Raw genomic sequence first — 19,786 nt, forward strand, 5'->3', positions numbered from 1 at the left:
ACACACACACACACACACACACACTCCTCACACACACACACACACACACACACACACACACACACACACACACACACACACACACACACACACACACTCTCTTGCTTCTTGGAGACATTACATTGATGTTCCAGTGACTGGTCCTTTACGTCATAGGGGCCTAATTTTTGGAGACAAATTTAGATCCCACGATGCACCAAACATCCACAGTGATCTTCTGCAATCCCTGGTCCCTGCCTGTGGTCCCTGCCTGTGGTCCATGTCTGGTCCCTGCCTGTGGTCCCTGCCTGTGGTCCATGTCTGGTCCCTGCCTGTGGTCCCTGCCTGTGGTCCATGTCTGGTCCCTGCCTGTGGTCCCTGCCTGTGGTCCATGTCTGGTTCTTGCCTGGTCCTTGCCTGTGGTCCCTGCTTGGTCCTTGCCTGTGGTCCCTGCCTGTGATCCCTGCCTGTGGTCCCTGCCTGTGGTCCCTGCCTGTGGTCCCTGCTTGGTTCTTGCCTGGTCCCTGCCATCACCCCGTCCTCTAGCCCAAACACGCAGTTTTAATTTCAAAGCTCTGATTAGCTGATGATTGCATGACAGCCGCCGACCAGGTTCCCTTTTCGCCTGGCTCCCAGACTGCAACTCAATCATGCCCAATTAGTGGGTCCCCAAACACTCTCTCTTATTAGAGGACTCATAATCGACTCATTGTGTCCTGATTTGGCAAATAAATCACTCTGGAGGCTGCCCGTCCCTCTCCCTCTCACCCCCGCTTTATGCCTCTGCGTCTGCACTGCCCACTCCTTCTTTTCCTTGTCCAGAGGTTCAGTGACAACGTTTTCAGCCGTGCTTTTCATTGGAGCTGACAGTTTGAGCAACGCCAGACTCCATTTTTATTTCCCCTGAAGAATGAAGAATAATTTAGCAGCTAAAGGGACGGCAGGCAGCATACGGGTGTCCTTGTCCTGCAAGGTTAAGAATCCATTCCATCTGAGCAGGAAAGGAGTGAATTAAAATAAATGATGGTCAGATATTTATTGCAACTTTGTAGATGAAGCCTATAGCGGCGGGCCGGGCTGCCAGTGGCTGAGAGCAGCCGAGTGACCCCTTACCCCTTCGTACCGAACCGGGGAATGACTCTCAATGTCATTCTGTAACACATCTGATATATTTATTTATATCACCCTATATGCTTATATATCTATAACCGCACGCTCGGGCCCCGGGGCAGATGGAATAGTAGGACATTTAAGCAACAGAAGTGAGGAAACATTCAGTGGAAACCGGTCTTAGTTTCACACAAATGTTTTCGGTAACTTACATTATACCTCCTTCCACAGCTCAAAGCAGGATTTAACACTAGGTATATAGGAAATTCTTCTAGATACCTATACTTTTACTCTTGAGATATATTTTGGTGCTATTGACTGTTCAATGCAGCATACTTAGAATGAAGAGATGCAGAGTTATTATCTCAAATGGCAGTTCTTGGTCCATTAAAGCAGCAATAGTGTGCAGTCGCAGGCATCGTTAGCCTTAACAAACCATTAGCGCCCAATTTTACACACGCTACACATCCAGCTTCAGTTTAGAATCGCCACTAGTTCTTCCACGATGTGTTCTCTCAGGAAGTAAACCTATTTAATTAGAAGTGACCTCAAGACAGATCTCTCTCCCTTCCTCCACTGCAGGGCCCGTGTTACTGCTGTGTTGGTGAGTGGTCATTAGTCTCTGTTTACAGTGAGAAGGGCCCAGCCAGCTGGCATGTGACGTGTGATGTGGTGCGCCGCGGCTTGCCACTGTGAGACCCCCCAACGGCCGGCCGCTGAAGGCCCAGGGCCCCTTCCCCGGGCGGGCTGTCGTCGGGCCGCAGCGCAGTCGAGCCCCTCGGCAGATGGAGTCTCCAGCGTCTCCTCGAGCAGAGGGGAGGTGGGATTGGCCCGACCCACCGGGCGCAGATGCCAGCAGAAGCCCAGGGAGTGAGGGTGGAGGCACGCTGGGAGGGCATCAGAGCAGAACAGGTGTGATCTCAGCCTCTTCAGCTCTTCCTGTCCTCTCTCCTTCTTCATTCACACACTTAATATGTGTCGAGGCACTGCTTCCTTCAGGCCTGGTGTCTCGGCTTCTTTGGAGAGGTTTGTTATATTACAGCAACTAAAGCAGGTGACTAAAATCTGTACAGATATTTAGTTCAAGAAAGTTGTAGGAAATAATTTTGGTGAAAAAGTACAAATAAAGCACAGAATGCATGACCAAACTTTCTTGAACAAAGTGATGCTGGATGTTTTCAGCAAATAATCAGATATTTTCAAACCAGAAATTGAAACATATTGAGTAATTCAGTGTTTTTTAAGTTTCAGCGCACAACAGCTTCCACTTTTATTGTCCTGTGTCATTTTAATTTTGTAATGTTTTGTAACTGTTTTATGCTTAAGGACTGCAGATGGAAATTAGCATCTTTATCTATAATCTGGCCATGTGTTCATTAATATACACTGTCCCAATCCAATAAATAAATACAGTAGATTAAACATGACCAAATCAGATCTTTCAGTTAAAAAAAATAAAAAAAATATATAAAGAAGCAAATAAAGTCCCTGTCACTAGCTGGTTCTTTAAATTTGACAATAGTGATGGTTTTGCCTTCTTTTTGGTTCGGAAGTTGCTCAAGACACTCAATTGAATTTGTCAAACTAAATCAATCAATCAATCAATCAATCACTAATCTGAGTACAGTGGTTGTAGCACTTAGATAGTGGTTTAATATTTGTAGTAGTAGCAGCAATAATAGTGACGTGGACTGTCTTTAAAGCAATAAAGAGCAATGTTCTTCTTGCACCTTTGAGTCACAGACATAACCACATTTCCAGACTGCACAATCCAAACAGAGGGCAGTGCAAATACACTTGTCTTGTCCACCTCCGAAAACTCAGTTCAGAAGGTATATTTGTGACCCGAGAGGGCACACAGTTGTGTTGTGTTGACTCAGTTGTTTTACGATAAACTTCTCGGCTGACCTCGTCTCTGCCATAGGGCCAGCACAACCACTTTCCCATCATCTCCTGCTTTATCACCAACAGCCACAAGACAAAGAGGTTTGCTGTGTACCTGGCCACAGCCTGTGCCCCCTTGATGGAGTTTATGACAGGGGGGTGTGCTGGAGCCCAATAGGCCACCTTGACCTGTCCCTGTTCAGAAAACCTTACTGAACCTTGTCCCATTGCTCCCAGCCCCCAGTGCGACCTGGCCACTCTAACAGCCTCTGAGTTATTATCATAATTTCTCACCGAGGCGTCGCAGGGGCCTCTCCAACACAGGGAGCATCCATGTTTTACAGAATGTTTTGTGTTTTATTGCCTTTAAGTCACTCATAGGCCAGCTGATCGGGCCCCGCAATGATAAGAAAAGCAGTCAAGTGAAAAATGAAGGACCTCGCCAACCGGACGGCGGTGAGGAAGGGAAATAATAAAATACATGACAAATGTGAAGCCGGGCTGTATTTCATGTTCAAACCTCAGTCTCGCCTTCAAAAGCAGCCGGCACTATAAGAACATATGAGTATAATGAATTCAGTCAATTTCACCATTTCAGAAAAAAATAAAAAAGAGCATGAGCTTTTTCTGTCTGATGATTTGGAGTTTAAAAAAGCTGCTATGAGTGCCACCCGGTCCTCTTCCTCCCTCCTAGGGCCTTTGACAACATGACGGCCTTTAGACGCCCAGGGGCATTCCTAACTGCTGCCATCGCTGCCATTTCATGTCAGGGCCCACCTGGGGTAAACAAAAGAGGACTGGGAGCAGTAGAATATTAACTCAAAAGAAGAGGAGTGACAAACACTTTCCAGCCGTCAAACTTTCAGTCTTATAAACAGCACTTTCATTGGCTCTTTACTGGAGTAATCCTCCCTCCAACATTGCACTCTCTGATCCACTGCAGTGTTTCAGAGGTGAACTATATCTAATGAAAAATAAAACAGCTGTTTAATCTATTGTTTTCAAAGGAAAATCCCCTTTTGATCAAAAATGATATTGATCTGACTGCCTTAGTTTTGTGGCAAGGATTTTCTCCTTTAAACTTGAAATATCATGGAGTCTTTGTGGCAAATCAATACTGCTTTTGAGGGCCTTTTCAAAGTGCTCCATTTGAATACGTCTCTATTTGCATGTATCAGAAGTCAAATGAAGCTTGCATCAGTTTAGGTTAGGAGTAAAACCCGACTTTCACTTCTCTAAGGATTCAGAAGATGCATATTATGGCCACGACTTTTGGGATTGTTAATTAGAGTTTGGCTGCTTTATGGCACATGATTGATGAGCCCGGCCTGTAGTGGAATGAACTAGTCTTAATACTCCATAAGGTTTAGCGTGTCTGTCCTCACCCCTCACTCAGGGGCCCGGCTCCTGCCCCAGCTATCTCCACATCTCCCATTTTCTTTAATTACACTTTGGCATATTGCTTTTGGGCCATATGGAAGCCAGATATTGAGACCAGATAAGATGTATAAACTTCTGTCAACACTACAGCATATTAACTAGAGCTGGAACCATATTATCTCCCCTGTATCCTTCCAATTAGTGTCCGATATCAGAATACATCGAGGAAAGCCTGTCGATGAGGAGGAGGAAGAACATTACAGTAATGGCCCCTTTATCTGATTTTTATTAAAATTGTATTACACATCTCTATTTGTTTTTATGCCACCAGATGAAAAGTCATTTCCAGAAGATCCAATAATACCTTGTGGTTGAATAACTCTCCGTCCAATAGTGGTATTATCCTCACTTTAGTGGTAATAGAGTAGTAATAGAGTAGTAATAGTAGTTTTTAGGGTTAGATAACACTTTTACTTCTTTCAGTTACATGCGAACAATCATCATGGTAGAAATATACACAACTTAATATATTTAAATAGAACAAAATGTCATATTAAGGTCAAAACTCTAACTTATAAGGGCAAAACAACACTAATCCAGTCATTTCACAAGTTTGTGAATCTTTGCTATACTGAGGATGTTATCAACACCGGTGTATTTTAAACATGGTGTCATCATCTGCACATTATCAATGAAATATTCTATGCCTACATAGAAACTGGTCACCTTTTCCCTCTACAGTAATGGTCTATTATTTTAATAGAAAATGTCTAGAGAAAATATAGAGCCTCTTAAACCCTTGGATGGCCTGCATTTGGATCAGATATCCACAACATCACCACGGCCTCAGACTGTTCTCCTCTCGGTGACACATGTTGGTGTGAGAGCCATAACCATACTGTCCTTTCTCCACCGCACACACTTTACAGTTCATTCCATGTGATTACATTCACAGCACACACACTCCACACACAAGAGGTCACTGTAACATCCAAGTAAACTCCACTGTGTCGAGAATAAAGCAAGCGCAAAGAGATGAGGGAGTGGAGAAAGGTCACTTTGAAAAACTGGATGCAAACACATGCCAAACAGCGTCTCTGGACCTCACTCGCACACTCTAATCCCTTCTCTGATCCATAGATATTTGGGCCAATCATTGGGGCCTTTCTCAACCTGTGATCAGTGGGCCCTAATCTGAGTCCTATGCCCAGCCACGGTGCACCTCAGACGGGCCGGGCCAGCTGCCAGCCGAGGAGTGGCAGCCACACACTTCTCCACAGAGACAGCTAGAGGTTGTCTCTACATGGATGGGCACTTCGCGGCTCGGCAGGGGCGGGAGGAAGGGGCAAAATAGCAGCTGCTCAGGGCATATGGGCAGAATTCATTAAGTCTGGCTAAATACGCCAATTGTGGAGGCGGTTAAAAATGTGTGTTTGCAGGTCTGACAGACAAACAACAGAGATGACTTTCTGGACAGAAGCCTGGACAGTGCACACATCTGAGCAGGCATATACTGTTTCAATCAGCTTGTACTGCGATGATAGGCCTGTTGAAGTCGATTCAATGCCTTTTAGATGAAAAAACTGGATTATTTGTTAAAGGTGGTGATTAATTGTTCGATGCATAGATTGTGTGTCCTTGAAGACTTTGCTGTGCATCACACCAACTGTCATGAGACAGCCGGCGCCTCAGACATCAACCTAATCACTTTCTGTAAATATTACAACTGTTTCACTAATAGAGCCGCAGTGACTTTGAGGAATACATCAATATTCCCACACATGGACCAAAGACAAACAGAGCAGCACAGTACACAAAGCATTTCATTAACTATATTACATTCCCATTTCAAATCAGGGGCAACATCTGTCCAGTGGCTTCAAGTCAGTTCCCTGTTTCCTCAGCAACAAACTCTAGAGAAACTATTAGTTTACCACAATAAAAACACCAGCTTTAGTGTCAACTCACAACAGCTGCTTTTATCTTGTCAAACTTTAATGTATGGTAATCCTCCAGGTGTCAATGAGAACTCTGTTCAATACTTTTGAGATAATAGTGAAGACAGGGTTGCTCCTATCGAAGAGCTGGAAGATAAAGTCAATGCCACTGTCAATAACAATAAGGTTGTGGGCTTTAATGAAGAATGTTAATTTGAACACAATCAAGTGGATTTCAGCTTAGGCTGATTATCAACCTTGGACTTGTGGGCCTGGTGATAATGCTGTTGTTGCTGAGAGGACATTTCTATCAGAGTTTTGGAAAAAAGACATTCTAGGAGGTAGATACAAATCATTTCAAAGACAAACTGAATTAAAATATATATTTCATTTATAAATGTAAACACATATAAACACATCATTATAATGACAAGAATACCAGAAATTCCTAAAACCTGCTGTTGGTGGTTATTCCCAGTTTACACTGAACTTTACTCAAAGAGTTTTATTTTAAAGATTGTCCTCATGTTACGGACAGGTCCTCACTCTCTCCTTGATCCCATTCCATCAGCAGCTCTGAGGACACCTCTGTAAACAGATGATTCCAGTCCCAGCTCACATCGTCCTGCAGAGGGGGAAGAAGAATTAGAGGCAGCACTAGACAACCCAAGAAGAGAGGGGGAAGTCTTAATCTACACATCATAAATCTTGATTACCTGAGAGACAAGTGGCATGCTCCCCTGTGCCCCAGAAACAGCTGGACAGAGCCTCAGGGGGAGCTCACAAGCTATATTTACCAAAAAACTCACTCACCTCTTTCACCTCCTGCTCTGGTGCTAAAACCTTGGTGAGGAGCCTCAAGTCAATCTCTCCGTCCTGAAAAGAGAGAGAAGAAAGGATGAGATCAGTTTAAAACAGACAACCTTGAGAACAAGACGAGAAGTGAATGTCAAAGATTCAAAATTACATATCCTTGACTTACTAAGGTCTGAAAAGCAGAGTAGTACTTCAGGTCATTGTCCAGGTCTCGGTAGGTCATCACCCGGTTCACCTGAACGCTAAGAGGACACAACATGTTGTGATTGTCACACAGACTGACCTTGCAATAACAATCCATGGGTGTCAGGATGATGAGAAATTAAAACTGTTGACAACTGACCACAATTGACCATTTAAAACAAAATAAATATTCTGTATGGGGAAAAGTCCTCAAAGTATTACATATAACATGAAGCTGAAACTCATGAAAAGCACAGTCTGGACTCATGTAAATAAAAGTATGAACAACTACAACGGCTCAAACTCTGAAGTTTGTGTCAAACAAGATTCTAAAATCTCAAACTGAGAGTAAAGGCAGATTGTTGCCAAGTGGTAAATGCCTTAAATTGAAACCCAGCTGCTTATCTGTGGGTCGGAATTAAGTGGGGGGGCTCTCAAAGTGGCTGGGGCCTAGCAGTGCATGCCAGTCCTACTTACTGCACATTACACGCTACATTGCCCCCACAATGAGTTCAATGTGGATATTATCTGGCACAGAGAGCAAGCCCGAGCCTAATAACCTCCACCGCTGTCATAGCCTTGCTACATATTCGACACATGTCGGTGTGTCTCTGGCTGCCCTGTAAATCAAAGGACCCGGTTAGTGAGGACCCTGGTAACAGGGTTGCATAAATCACACCAACTGTTATTTCTGCATTTTAGCCCCATAAAGCAAGACCCTGTGATGGCACAGTGGAGGACAGGCAGTCATCAAAGTCACAGAGCAGGCCACTGCGCTCCTCTGGAGCCTCTGCATTAAGCTGAAGGTGGCCGCGGCTGCAGCAGGACGGCCCATGGAGTGGAGTGGAACAGTACCTTGGTGGAGCTGCGATTTGCATGGTGAGATCTTCTTCCTGCACTTCATCAAGGTCTGGGATGACTGGAATATCTAAAAAGACATTTGATTATTAATAAGATTATATATTTAAATCTTTTCCAAATCATGGAAGCATTACAGTAGGCCCCAGGTGTTTGGCGGCGGGAGTGTGTTTGTGGGGCCATGTGTTCTCTCTTCCTTTTACAGCAGCCTCCTAAGAGCTGCCCTGTCACAATAGCCATGCTGTCATGAATATTCAGGAGGCCACGCGTCAGCTCTTCCTGCTGTGAGAGGGGCGCGGGCCAGGGGCTCCCCAGAAAGCACCCCCTGCTACCTAAGCATTTGGGCCCTGTCAGAGCGGCCCACCCCCAGGACCTGTGCTGGCCACTGGTCCGACCTCCGTGTCCACTCTGCCACTCCAACTGGGGCCATGTCCAGCCATGTGCAAGAGTATTTGCTTACGGGCCCATCTGTGTGGGGTCGGAAGTCACGGTGCGGCCTGGCAGGGGCTGCGGTGCCAGGAGCTGCCAACCACTGCTCAAACAGTGGGAATCCACTTTAATTGGTGAAACGCAACAGGACAGAGGATGTTTCCACTCCCAAGAAGGACAAGACAAACTTTCAGAGTGTTTTCAGATGGACATTTGTTAACAAGGCAAATCAGAGATGTATTAATATAATATATAAATATTCTCATAAGACAAGAAAAACTAAATGCCTGTCAAAAGAGGAATATAAATAAGTTATATTATGTGTACAAATTTTGAAAAAAAAGGGAAAAAACATTCCAGACATGGACGGTAGACTTTTAAACCAAACCCTATGAGGATTTGTATTGCTTTAGCAGACATTAGTTTCATGTGGAGCAGCTCTACAGCAGAGTGTCAGTGTCAGAGGAAGATCGGGGATGGATACCAGCAGAAAAGGAGAGGCATGAAGAGGCATGTCAGTAATCTCTGACCACAGTACTGTAGCCCCAGGGTAAAGTCGATATAACAGGTAAATAGAGGTGAGAGGCGGGAAGTGTGCATCTGATGTGAAGATATACCTGTCCATCTGTTTCATCCAAATAACTCTGGGAAAAGTGGAGTAGAATCATCATAAACATCTTTACATCTCTATAGTTTTACGACACACTATTTTCAGATAAATAGCAACTTCAACTTGCTACAGTTTGAAAATAGAGCACAAAGTTGGTCAAAAAATGACCTATATAACGAGCTTTTAGTTAAACAAACTTCTGTTACTGTTGATTTCTTTTGTTGTTTTCAAACCAAATTAAAAATGCCCTTCTCGTTTAGCCACTGACAAGATTCATCTGTGTTTCCGATTTCCAAATAAATGCGGGCGCGGGTCTTTCATATGCATGAGACCGAGGTGACACTTTGTCCTCTCATTTACAAAGCACAGTGTTCAGCAGAATCTGTCCCCCCTGGACCCCCAATCAAATTTAATGGTCTTAGTGCAATGACATCAAAAAGCCTTGCCATCCAGCTCGTTGCAAATGGCTAACAGGCTCGTCTGTCTGTCCGCACGCAGAGCCCGCACCTCCCAGTAATGTACGATTATTTAAAGCCAACATATGCTGTCTATATGCAAAGTGTATTATTAGGTGCAGCAACATTCTAAATGAGCTTCGAATTCACCCCCATTACTGCGGGTCAGAAAGGGCAGGAAAGGCAGTTGCAAACAAGCCGTGTTTTCTTTTGATGCAAAGGCCAGGTCTTTCAGGAGCGAGCCGTCTCCAGCGCCGGCTTCCTTCCCCCAGCTCGGATCAAGGTGGCTTTTGTCTGGGAGAAAGAGGCCCCCGCGCGGATCTTTATTACACGCTTAGGTTCGGCTGCGTCACAGGGGCGGGTATCAAAAGGGAGTCGTTTACTGCGAGCGTGTGGGGACGTGTGCCGGTGATTACGCAGGTTATACGACGGGAACTCACCGCTGGACTGACTGGGGACCGGCTGTGTTTGTGATACTGGTGCTGTTGGAAGTGACCAGCAGGAGGCTTCGGGGGGCCACTGATGAGGAGATTGAAGCTGAGGACTGGGCAATGCCTTCGCTCTCCTCTCTTCTTGTTGCCAGTGGACATGGGGGATAAGGGGTAGGGGGCACAATCAAGATGGCAGGGCTATCTCACTAACCCTCAGCACTGTCATTTCCGATGCCCCTGCCTCGGGCTCTGTATTAAGAGCTCTTCCTCCATCGGGTAATGGTCTTTCCTCAGGCGTTTAGGGCCAAAGAACCTGCACTGACCACTTTAACAAATAAATACATGGTGTAAATCTGTGTAAATGTTATTGGGGATGTGTAGACGCTTTTAAATACAATGTCATCAGAATGTTCGAACTTTCAAAATGGAAGAAACTGGAGGCAAAATCCTATTTGCTAATGACTTTTGGGGGATTTTTAATGGACAATTATCAGCAATTTAGTTTGTTCAACCGAGAGAGAAAATGTTAAATGTCTAGTGTGATTTGTTGAGAAGTTTGCTATTTGTAAAGCTGTTTTTGACGTCACCGAAAATGATAAATGTGTATTCTAATGGCCAAATAAATAAGCAAATAATATAAAATGCTAATGGTTTCTAGCCAGGCTTTGATGTAACTTAAATAGCAAAGCGATTTTCATTTTCCAAAACCTTTTTTTTCTTTTCTTTACATAATCTGAGGCTACTCCAAATGTCTTTATTCATCACATTATGTTCCACGTCCCATTTGCCTCTAGTTGTTTGCACATTTTTAAAAAGGTACAAACACAAACTAAAGGGTTACTTACTTATTATGAGCCTTTATGACCGAACAATGCCCAGTCAGCGCTGCATTGTCATGACACTGGGCATTTGTTTTGCCACTTATTGTCAATTCACATTTGATCACTAAAGCCATCTTCTAATTACAATCAAAGTTGATAAATAAAACTGTATAAAAGGCACTCAGTTTTTGATGAGAGCAGTGAAAAGCAATGATGGGCCTGTTTATCTGCTCCACTTCCACAGGATGGATGTGCTGGGAGCCACTGGGAGACACTTTTTGCCCGTGAGGAAAGACAGAGCAGCAGACGGCAAGGGTGCTCTCACCTCCTTCATCATCAGATCCCTCAGGAGTTTGTGGTCGCAATCGGCGGCTGTTAAAAGAAGAAGAGCAATCAGGTGAATTATTTAACGCTTTCAATAGTGAGGTCATGACTGTTTCTTTAGATGACTGGCCTTTTGTCATTTATTTATTTATTTGACGGCAGCTAAAGTCAGCTCTGTTGAGATGTTTTGAAAAGACATCGTAAAAAAGAAAGATGAGAACTGGGGAGGAACGGGAAATATTTCAAGAAAAAAACAAAGCATTGCTTTTGCTAATTTTGGTTCAACCAGAATAACACTAATGAGAAATCAGTTGGTGAATCAAATTTTTTAATCAAGTGATTGTGTGGCTGGGATGAAAGGACAATCTGAAAGCTAATTTGTACTTTTAGAACAAAAGATATCCGATTGACAGTTTGAACCCCAGATTAAAAACTGTAATGCAAAGTGTGTCAGAACTTACTCCTCCATGTCTTCAGCTGCCGGTCTCCTTGACGATCTGTGTAAACATGTTGAAAAGCTTAGTCATATGCACTTGTCAATACTATCTCAAAAGGCATATTTTAAATCCTAGCAGCACATCTGTTACAATAGGTAATAAGTAAAAAGAGAGTTCTAATGGCGGACTGCAGTTTTCTGATGGAGTAGTGCCCTCTGCTGGTGTTACACTACATTCCAGCGTATGAACTTTCTTCATGAAACAATCACACATAACATTGCAGATGAGATGAAATGATGAATAAAATGCTCCACAACTAATACAAATCTTTTCTTTTCCAGTACATTTAATGTATAGTTCCCGAGGTTTGTCGCCCTAATTTACATAATTCACTATAAATCTTTCTGGTTTTCTATGCCATAAGGATTGTTAAATTCTAATATTTCGTTGCCTTCTTAATTAAAACAAAATGAATGAAACAGAAAAGTGTATCTGAGGTTTGTCCTGCCTTTCCCCCTCCAGTCAGAGGCCGGGTGACGCTACCTGCCCTTGACCAGTGTCCTGTCTGGGTGGAGGAGTCTGTGGGAGGCGAGACATTACTGGCCCCTTGATTAAGACTCATGTAAAGCAAAGTGATAGACATGGTAAAACTGTCTCGAAAAAGTTGTTAGGGATAAAATATATTGTGACAAACTGGCTTCAAAGGTTCATCAATACACTGACAGATCATTTAGTGTCAATTAGAAGTGATAGATCGACAAATCCTGGGATATCTGTGCTGGGATTAGTGGGCGGCGGTGATTGAGCTGAAGGGGTGACATTGAAAGTGCAAGTCCTTGTCCATTCCAGGGGGGCCATTACTTACTTTGTTTCAGAGAGGATCAATGCACGTGCCGGAGCCTTTTCTAACGCCACCTGTATTACAATCGCATCGGGACCGTGAGCCGAGGCGGGTCACACCAAAGCACGTGAGCCTTGTGCTGCCAGTCTTTGTGAAAAAGGAAGATCTATAGAGTTTGCCTTTGCACCAAACAAGCTCAATTGATCTAATGCATCGGCCCAGCGCATTTCCAATACCTGTTACACCATAGAGCGAGCATCAAGCTGGTTTTATGCAGGATGTGGTCGACTGCTCGTGACCAACACATTCAATCTGTTCCAAATATTTCGAGAAGTTGCCGTGTTACGCTCTATCTGTGTAAAGACCAAGTCGCAGTGGTATGGAGGTGATTAAGTGGCCTGAACCGGCGTGATGAAGTGGCGAGCTGACTAACAGTGCCCTCCTGTGGCTGACGCATTAACCATGTCAATTACCGCCTTGCCCGCAGATGAAGACGAATGGAGAGTTGCCCGCTCAGACAGACTCCCTCTAACCTTGTTGATTCACAGCCCGAGTGCCAAATATGCGCTGATAAATAAGCTCATTCGACAGCATGAGGGTTCATTAATAACAGCAGCTGCTTTTTGTGTAGATGGGAGGAAAAGACAAAGACTTGTACTTGGCAGATCCTGAACCGGAGCTTTCTTCAGCCCAGCCTCCCAGTCTGCGCGTGGGTTTCACTGGAGGACCCTGCAAAAACAAGACATTTATTATTATTATTATTTATAGCTGGTTTAAAGCTGCACCATGAAACTTTTCTTGTCTAGAACCGTTTATCTTATCGGTTAGGGCTGCACGATATGAAAAAGATGCAATATTCCAAAACTATGGATACTTGAATATTTTTAAACAGTATATTTTGAAATATTTAAATCTTGACTAGATTTTCTTTGGTGAATATATGGAAGAGTAAAACTGCTGTTGGGAGGTAATAACTGACTGTAGATTAAGTCTTTGTTGGGTTTTAACAATTATTGTTCCAAAGCTGAAGCTAATTTAACTAAAAATAGATTTAGGGGCTTTTAAAGAAGTAAAAAAGTCTAGGTGTAATGCTCACATTTGGGTGTTTATTTGTTTAATTTGTTGGTTTGAAGTACAACCTGACCCTGGTTCTTCCCAGAGTGGTTGATTTGACTGAAAATAAGTGTGTTACAATTTTCTTTTTATATTTTAGCTATAAAGCTCCTGGGATGATGGACAAAAAGGAATAAATGAAGAAAATGTCAACCAGGTGATACTTTAAAATACTGTTCATTGCAGTCGGATGGAAAACCTTGTGTAGCTGTGATAGTTATTTCCTTGCTGGATTGATCTGTGCAGCACTAACATCTGTGGAGAGTCTGCATTTCATTCATTCCACATATTTTTTGCAACAAAAAGCATGTAATTGAATAAATAATGGACAGATAAGTTTAATACCACACTGTAGAACTGTGAAACCCCACCACAAGAAACATGAAAACATGAATCCGAATCAGAAAGATAATGCAGCTAACATTTAAAAAAATAATAATCTTGTCTACTTTTTAGTAAATGAATGGCTTTGCACAGTGCATTAATCCTAACTGTACACAAAAATAAATACACTTATCAAAGAGGATCGTGAAAAGCTGTCGTCACGATTATTTTTATGTGGCGCCAGAAGGGGGCCCTCTTGTCTAGGATAACACAAATTATGAGCCCATCTGGCTAAAGGACACTTCATAGTAAAGTTAAAAGCACATTGCGTATTTTTATGAAGACATATCACACAAAGCTACTCAAGGTCATGTTTGTTTAAGTTTTCTGTTTGCCCATTTCTAGGAACAGAACCTATGGAGCGGAGTGTGGGAACGACCAAAGTGCATACATCTTCCCCGCAAATAGATTCACAAGGGGAAAAAAACGACCTTCTCATTCCTTCATTCTGAAAATAGTAAACTCCAAATGCATTCTGATCCTGTGACCAGTACTTGAATGAATGAATTCCTCAGCGTGAGCGAGCGAGGGTGGGCACCAGACAAATTGGTTTCAAAAAATGACCACCATTTCTCATTACTAAATTGTGTCTGCGGAAGGACAAAGCGCTCGTGAAAAATTCCGTCCGTTTATGATGAAATAATTGCTCAAGGCTCACTCCTTCGCCAGAGCCATTTATAAATTTGAATGTCACCATTAAGGGGTGCGTGAGGGGAGGGAGAGGGGGACTCGATTACACTTTATTTTACCATTAATCCAGACAGGCTGAGGCTGAAAAAGCTCCTTCAACTTTGAGCAATTAGTGATTGTCTCATTATGAACAATTTCCACAATTAAAAAGGTATTTCAAGCAATAATTACATCCTTGCTTTTGTTATTTGACCTACAAACCACAACAGATCTTTATTTTTTTCTTTGTAGCCACAGACTTTTTAGTAAGTAGTGATTGTATTATTGATTTGTAATTATTTTATATATATGAGCTGACTTTCTGTGTGTAACTGTTTCAATCTATCACTGGTTTGTGATGAACAGATGTCACACAGTTTTCACTAGAAAAAAGGACAATGCACATGGACAGACAAAAGAAAGATTAAAGGAGACAAATTATTTTTTTCTTCAGGTACTTTGTATCAAGTGATTTGCATTAAACATAAGTTCATTGATACAATATAATATTAATCTAAAACAGCTCAGTAAACTTCCTGTTTAAAACGGCAGAACTGATAACTCTTCATAGTGACATTTCAACAGATTGTCAGTTTTTTTTTTTTTAAAGTAAGTAATTGAGTAATTTGATTAAGTGGCTATGTGACATTTAGAATCCTTAAATATATCACTCAGGGATGTGGGCGTGGGATGTGGGTGAAAACAGGAAGTTTCTAAACAGTCGAGACTCAATCGCAGGACATATGGAATAATCAAACATGAAGGAATCAATAAGAATAAAACTTTGGGTCAACTAATGATGGTGAAAAACTGTTGTAAGGTTTAAAGCTCATTGAAGTTATTTGGCAGAAGATGTCCAATTTAAGAATTGTCTAATAATAAAGTGCATTTATGGGGGTGGCCCCCATGTGTCCTGCGAAACAAAACACTGGCCCATCAGTCCTTACTGACCAAATATGAACTTCACAGTTGTAGTAAAAGCTAATGGCTTTTAAAGCAATTAGCTCAGCCCTCATAGTTTTCTAATTTGGGATTCTGTGACAGTCTCTGGGGCAAGGAACTTATGGTAGACAAACGCTAGCAGCCCATAAAAGCCAGTGACTCTTTGTTTAAAAGGATGTCAGGAATGCACCAAATCAGTTGGATATTTTAGGAAGATGAGGCCAGGCTTGATAAACGAAGACTGTAAATAAACTCTGCAGTCACAGTACATGATGGAAAAATGTATTGCATGTGCAGGTCACAGAGGGCGCGAGAATAATGCTTCATACATTAGGCAAGTTGACCTAATTTGGGAAGATTGGTCTAAAGTAACAGCATTTTAGGAATTATGTCCATTTTATAGTTCCGTCAATTTAGTTGGAATGGCTGATGTCATGAATACAAACATCACTACGGAAGTTGTTTCATGTCATTCAATTCAAGGTGCTGAAGCTTTAAAGTTTCAAAAGCTTCAAAAAGCATAAATTAAAATAAAGCTTAAAGTTTAAATCTTATATTTACAAAACTAAGACCCAACATATCAATTGTCAGCAACATAATACAGTCCCATTCAAAATGTTTTAAGGTCAAGGAACACGTATCAAATGATTTGCATTAAACATGGTTCATGGGTTCAGCTTCCTGTTATATGCAACATTTTGTCAAACGCTAATGCCAAAGTCCTAATTTTTCATAATTTTGAAACCCATGGATTGAGTTCTGTTTTGACACTATTCAGTTGTTTTTTATTTGAAAAGATGGTTGTTGTTGTTGTTGTTGTTGTTGTTTTATGGCGGTTGGCATCCAAGTGTTGCATTACCGCCAGACTTTATTCCTCAGACTTTGTCGTAGTCCTCAGACTCTGTCGTAGTCCGTAAAAGTACTCCTTCCATTGCTTTGGTGTTACAAAGCCCATGAGGTCATGATATGTCTTTGTGACTAGAATAGTTGTTGTTGTTTCAGAGACCAACCGGCTTTATTCCAGGGAGACTCTTCTTCATCTTCCTCTCCTTCTTTGACGTTCGGTGCTTCCACCGTACAGCTTTATTCTTTAGGCTTCATTCTACAGGCTTTAATATTTCCACTGATGTCGCTGCTTGGTAGCCGTGCGTCTACGAGACTGGACGAGGACAGGAGACCACCCCCACCCCCATCTCGTCACTCTGATCACTCTGACTCCCCAAAAGCAGACCCCCATCACTCCGACTCCCATTTAGCGCCTTTAGCCTGTTTTCTATATCTGCCCAATCAAGCTCCTTTGTTCCAAGGAATCTCCCTGCAGCTTTAGCAATGATCCTGATCCTTTCAGTTCTGCTTTGAGTCTGAGCAGCACAGTTTACAACATCCACCATAAAGAGTACAAAATCCTCTCTATCCACAACCAGGGTATTCTCATTAATTCTGGAACCTGCACACTTGGGACCTCCACTCTTGAAACCTTCACACTTCTTGGGAGCCACGCTGGCCTTTCTCATTTTGCCCTGGCTGGGAGCAGCGCTGGCTCCTCTCTCTGTATTTACACTAAACTCGTTACTTGAAACTTTCTTGACTGCATCTGCATAGGATATACCTTGAGAGACCTTTATTTTCTGCACCTCAGCAGCTCTTTTGCTAAACCTGCATCCCCCGTAGGCAGAGCTATGTTCTTCCCCACAGTTACAGCACTTCAGTTTTGCACCCACGTCACACTTCCCATACTCATGATCTCCTGCACATTTACCACACCTTTGCCTCCCTCTACAGACCGCTGCAATATGCCCAAAGCGCTGGCACTTAAAGCAACGCAGGGGCGGCGGAACATATGGCCTGACGCTATAGCACATGTACCCAATGAACACCTTACTAGGCAGGCACCTCCCTTCAAGTGTTACCATTACCGACAAGCTGTCACATCTTACCCCAAACCGGGTCACCTTCAAACGCCTAGCGTCCACCACCGTAACTCCCGTCAAATTCTCCTTAACTTCATCCACAGACGTCGCCGTAGGGACACCTATGATAACTCCTCTGACCGTGTTTCTTTCAGCATTAGACACAAGAATGTCCTTTCCACCCAGACGTTTAGTTCCAATCGCCTTCCGTTGCTGAGCCGCGTCCTTGCACACGACCAGCAGCGAGCCATCTCTAAGGACACTCGCACTCTTGATCACTCCCACAGCTACAGTTAGGCTCTTTGACAATGCCACTGAATTCCACTCCTTAAAGGATGCACTATCCTGTGCAAGCTTTATGATCACCTTACAGTCTCTGCTCTCACCCCGGATATCAATAGCTTCAGCCTCATCCTGCTGCTCATTCCCAGAACCCTCGGACGAGCTAAGGGACTTTTTACGTTTCCGGGCACGTGCAGCCAGAAAAGGCTGCTCCTCCACGCCGTCCAGAATGTCTTCCATCCCCGATCCACTCTCCTCCGCCATCTCCCGTCTCTCCAGACCGGGTGTTGAGCAAGGTCTCCTCACAGTTGTTGAAAAGATGGTGACACTAACAATTTGATTGTATGGACAACAACTCCTTTGAGAGGTTTTATAATAAAGCAGCACCGTGTAAGATTCCTGACAGCAGCAGGCACACCACCTGCATCTCCATGGAGACGGATGCAGGTTTTTTTTGCCATTCTGTGGAAAGTTCCAGGCAATGAAAGAACATCCCCATGGAGACAAGCAGATGGCAGATCTTCCTATAGATCAATTACAAGTCAGGTTTGTGGAGAATCAAGCACCTTCACAACTAAAGTGCATGTTTTTTTCTCTCTCCGTTTTTTAAACTACAAAATATGCTTGCTATATTGATGGACTTTCTAAACCAGCTTCTTCTTTTTGAATGTTGAAACTCTATTCAAAGTATTTTCCACTCAACAAATTTCATCACATTTCATTGGACTAAATAATGTTAAAAATAAACATTTTGAATGGGTTTGTATGAATTCAAAGAAAACGTGTTCTGTGCAAACAACTAAGGTGAACACAGCAGTTCAAAGAGAAGTGTAACAACAGCAACAACACAGTTTAGAAAAGTAAGTATGAAAAGTAAAGTAATCTGGAACAAAGCCAGGCAAAGTCACCACTCACAGGACCTACCTCATCTTCTTCATCCTGGAGTTTAAATCATATTTGGAGTGAACAAATAATAGACTGATGAGTGTTTTTCTTTGCTTTGTATGTGTGTTGATTTCGTGTGTGAATCACTACCTCTCCTGCTGAGGCAGAGCCAGAAGACTTTCTTCCAGGGCGAGTTTCATCGAATGAAGACTGATCAGCTCCATGACGAGCCCTTCGCCCTGACTTTGGAACCTAGAATAACAATGAATAAGACAAATCAAGCACAGCCATGTCAGTGACCCTGGAACACACTGAAACATTAGTATGGCACAACAGTTTCACTGCTGCATGTTATGTGCAGCTAGCATGAGCTAACGTTAACTGTTGTGCTCTTAACAAGTCTAAAGTCCTTCCAGCTTTAATAAGTCGCGCTCACAGACACATCCGGACAGTGAACTCTGTCTTCTTCTCCGACATGAGCGAGTTACACTTACACTCTTCATGGAGTCTCCTAATTGAAGCGTGTCTTCCATGTTTTTCCAGCGAGTGCTAGGCTAGGCTAGGCTGACAACAGCCTCCTGAGTTCAACTCAAGCGTTACATAGCAACACTCTCCATGGCAACGCCAAACTCTGGAGAGAGACGTCAGAAGCGCTGGCCGTATTGACACAGGCACAGTTTTGGCAGTTTCTTCTTCCACGTTTCAAAGAAGACACTGAAATCACTTTGAAAGATGATTCAAAGCGCTGACATAGAGGCTTGTCACGTGACTCAGACTACAGCGGGGGCGGTAATACAACTCTTAATACCGGGGGACAGCAGCTAAAGAATAAAGAATAAAGTCAAAAGAAGATGGAAGTAAATGCACATTTGGCTGCCAACCGCCATTAAAAGTAACGCCGCAAAAACAACAAGTCTTAAACCTATGACTCTATAAAGTTTCAACCTGCTCCACAAAGGTTAAAATAGGTCAAAAGTATTCATATTATTCCAGAAACACAGTTGCATCAATAATACACACAACTAAAATGCAAAGTTATTTTATTGTCTTAACACATAATTGGGTTCAAACCACGGTGGATGTGGTAGTACTAAAACATACCACTA

The 19,786-nt window shown here is 42.9% G+C and overlaps 1 protein-coding gene across 1 annotated transcript; it reads right to left on the bottom strand.

The window, feature by feature from the left end:
* Positions 1-6,708: 6,708 nt before the first annotated feature.
* Positions 6,709-19,371, bottom strand: ift43 (intraflagellar transport 43 homolog (Chlamydomonas)). The gene is made up of 9 exons (XM_072457813.1): positions 19,175-19,371; positions 18,831-18,932; positions 13,154-13,224; positions 11,679-11,714; positions 11,219-11,265; positions 8,145-8,217; positions 7,273-7,348; positions 7,104-7,166; positions 6,709-6,915 (listed from the first exon to the last, which is right to left on the bottom strand). The coding sequence occupies exons 1-9, from the start codon at positions 19,211-19,213 to the stop codon at positions 6,814-6,816; spliced, it is 609 nt and encodes a 202-aa protein (XP_072313914.1). The 5' UTR covers positions 19,214-19,371; the 3' UTR covers positions 6,709-6,813.
* Positions 19,372-19,786: the final 415 nt, after the last annotated feature.

The sequence above is a fragment of the Eucyclogobius newberryi genome, unplaced genomic scaffold, assembly GCF_026437365.1.
Source record: "Eucyclogobius newberryi isolate DKJ021-1_F unplaced genomic scaffold, fEucNew1.0.hap1 SCAF_21, whole genome shotgun sequence".
Taxonomy (NCBI): Eukaryota; Metazoa; Chordata; class Actinopteri; order Gobiiformes; family Gobiidae; genus Eucyclogobius; species Eucyclogobius newberryi.

Coding starts and splice junctions, on each gene's coding strand:
- ift43 (XM_072457813.1), bottom strand. CDS start 19,213: ATGGAAGACACGCTTCAATTAGGAGACTCCATGAAGAGT. Junction 18,933..19,174: donor TAGGAGACTCCATGAAGAGT/GTAAGTGTAACT, acceptor TTGTTATTCTAG/GTTCCAAAGTCAGGGCGAAG. Junction 7,167..7,272: donor ACTCTGCTTTTCAGACCTTA/GTAAGTCAAGGA, acceptor CTCTCTTTTCAG/GACGGAGAGATTGACTTGAG.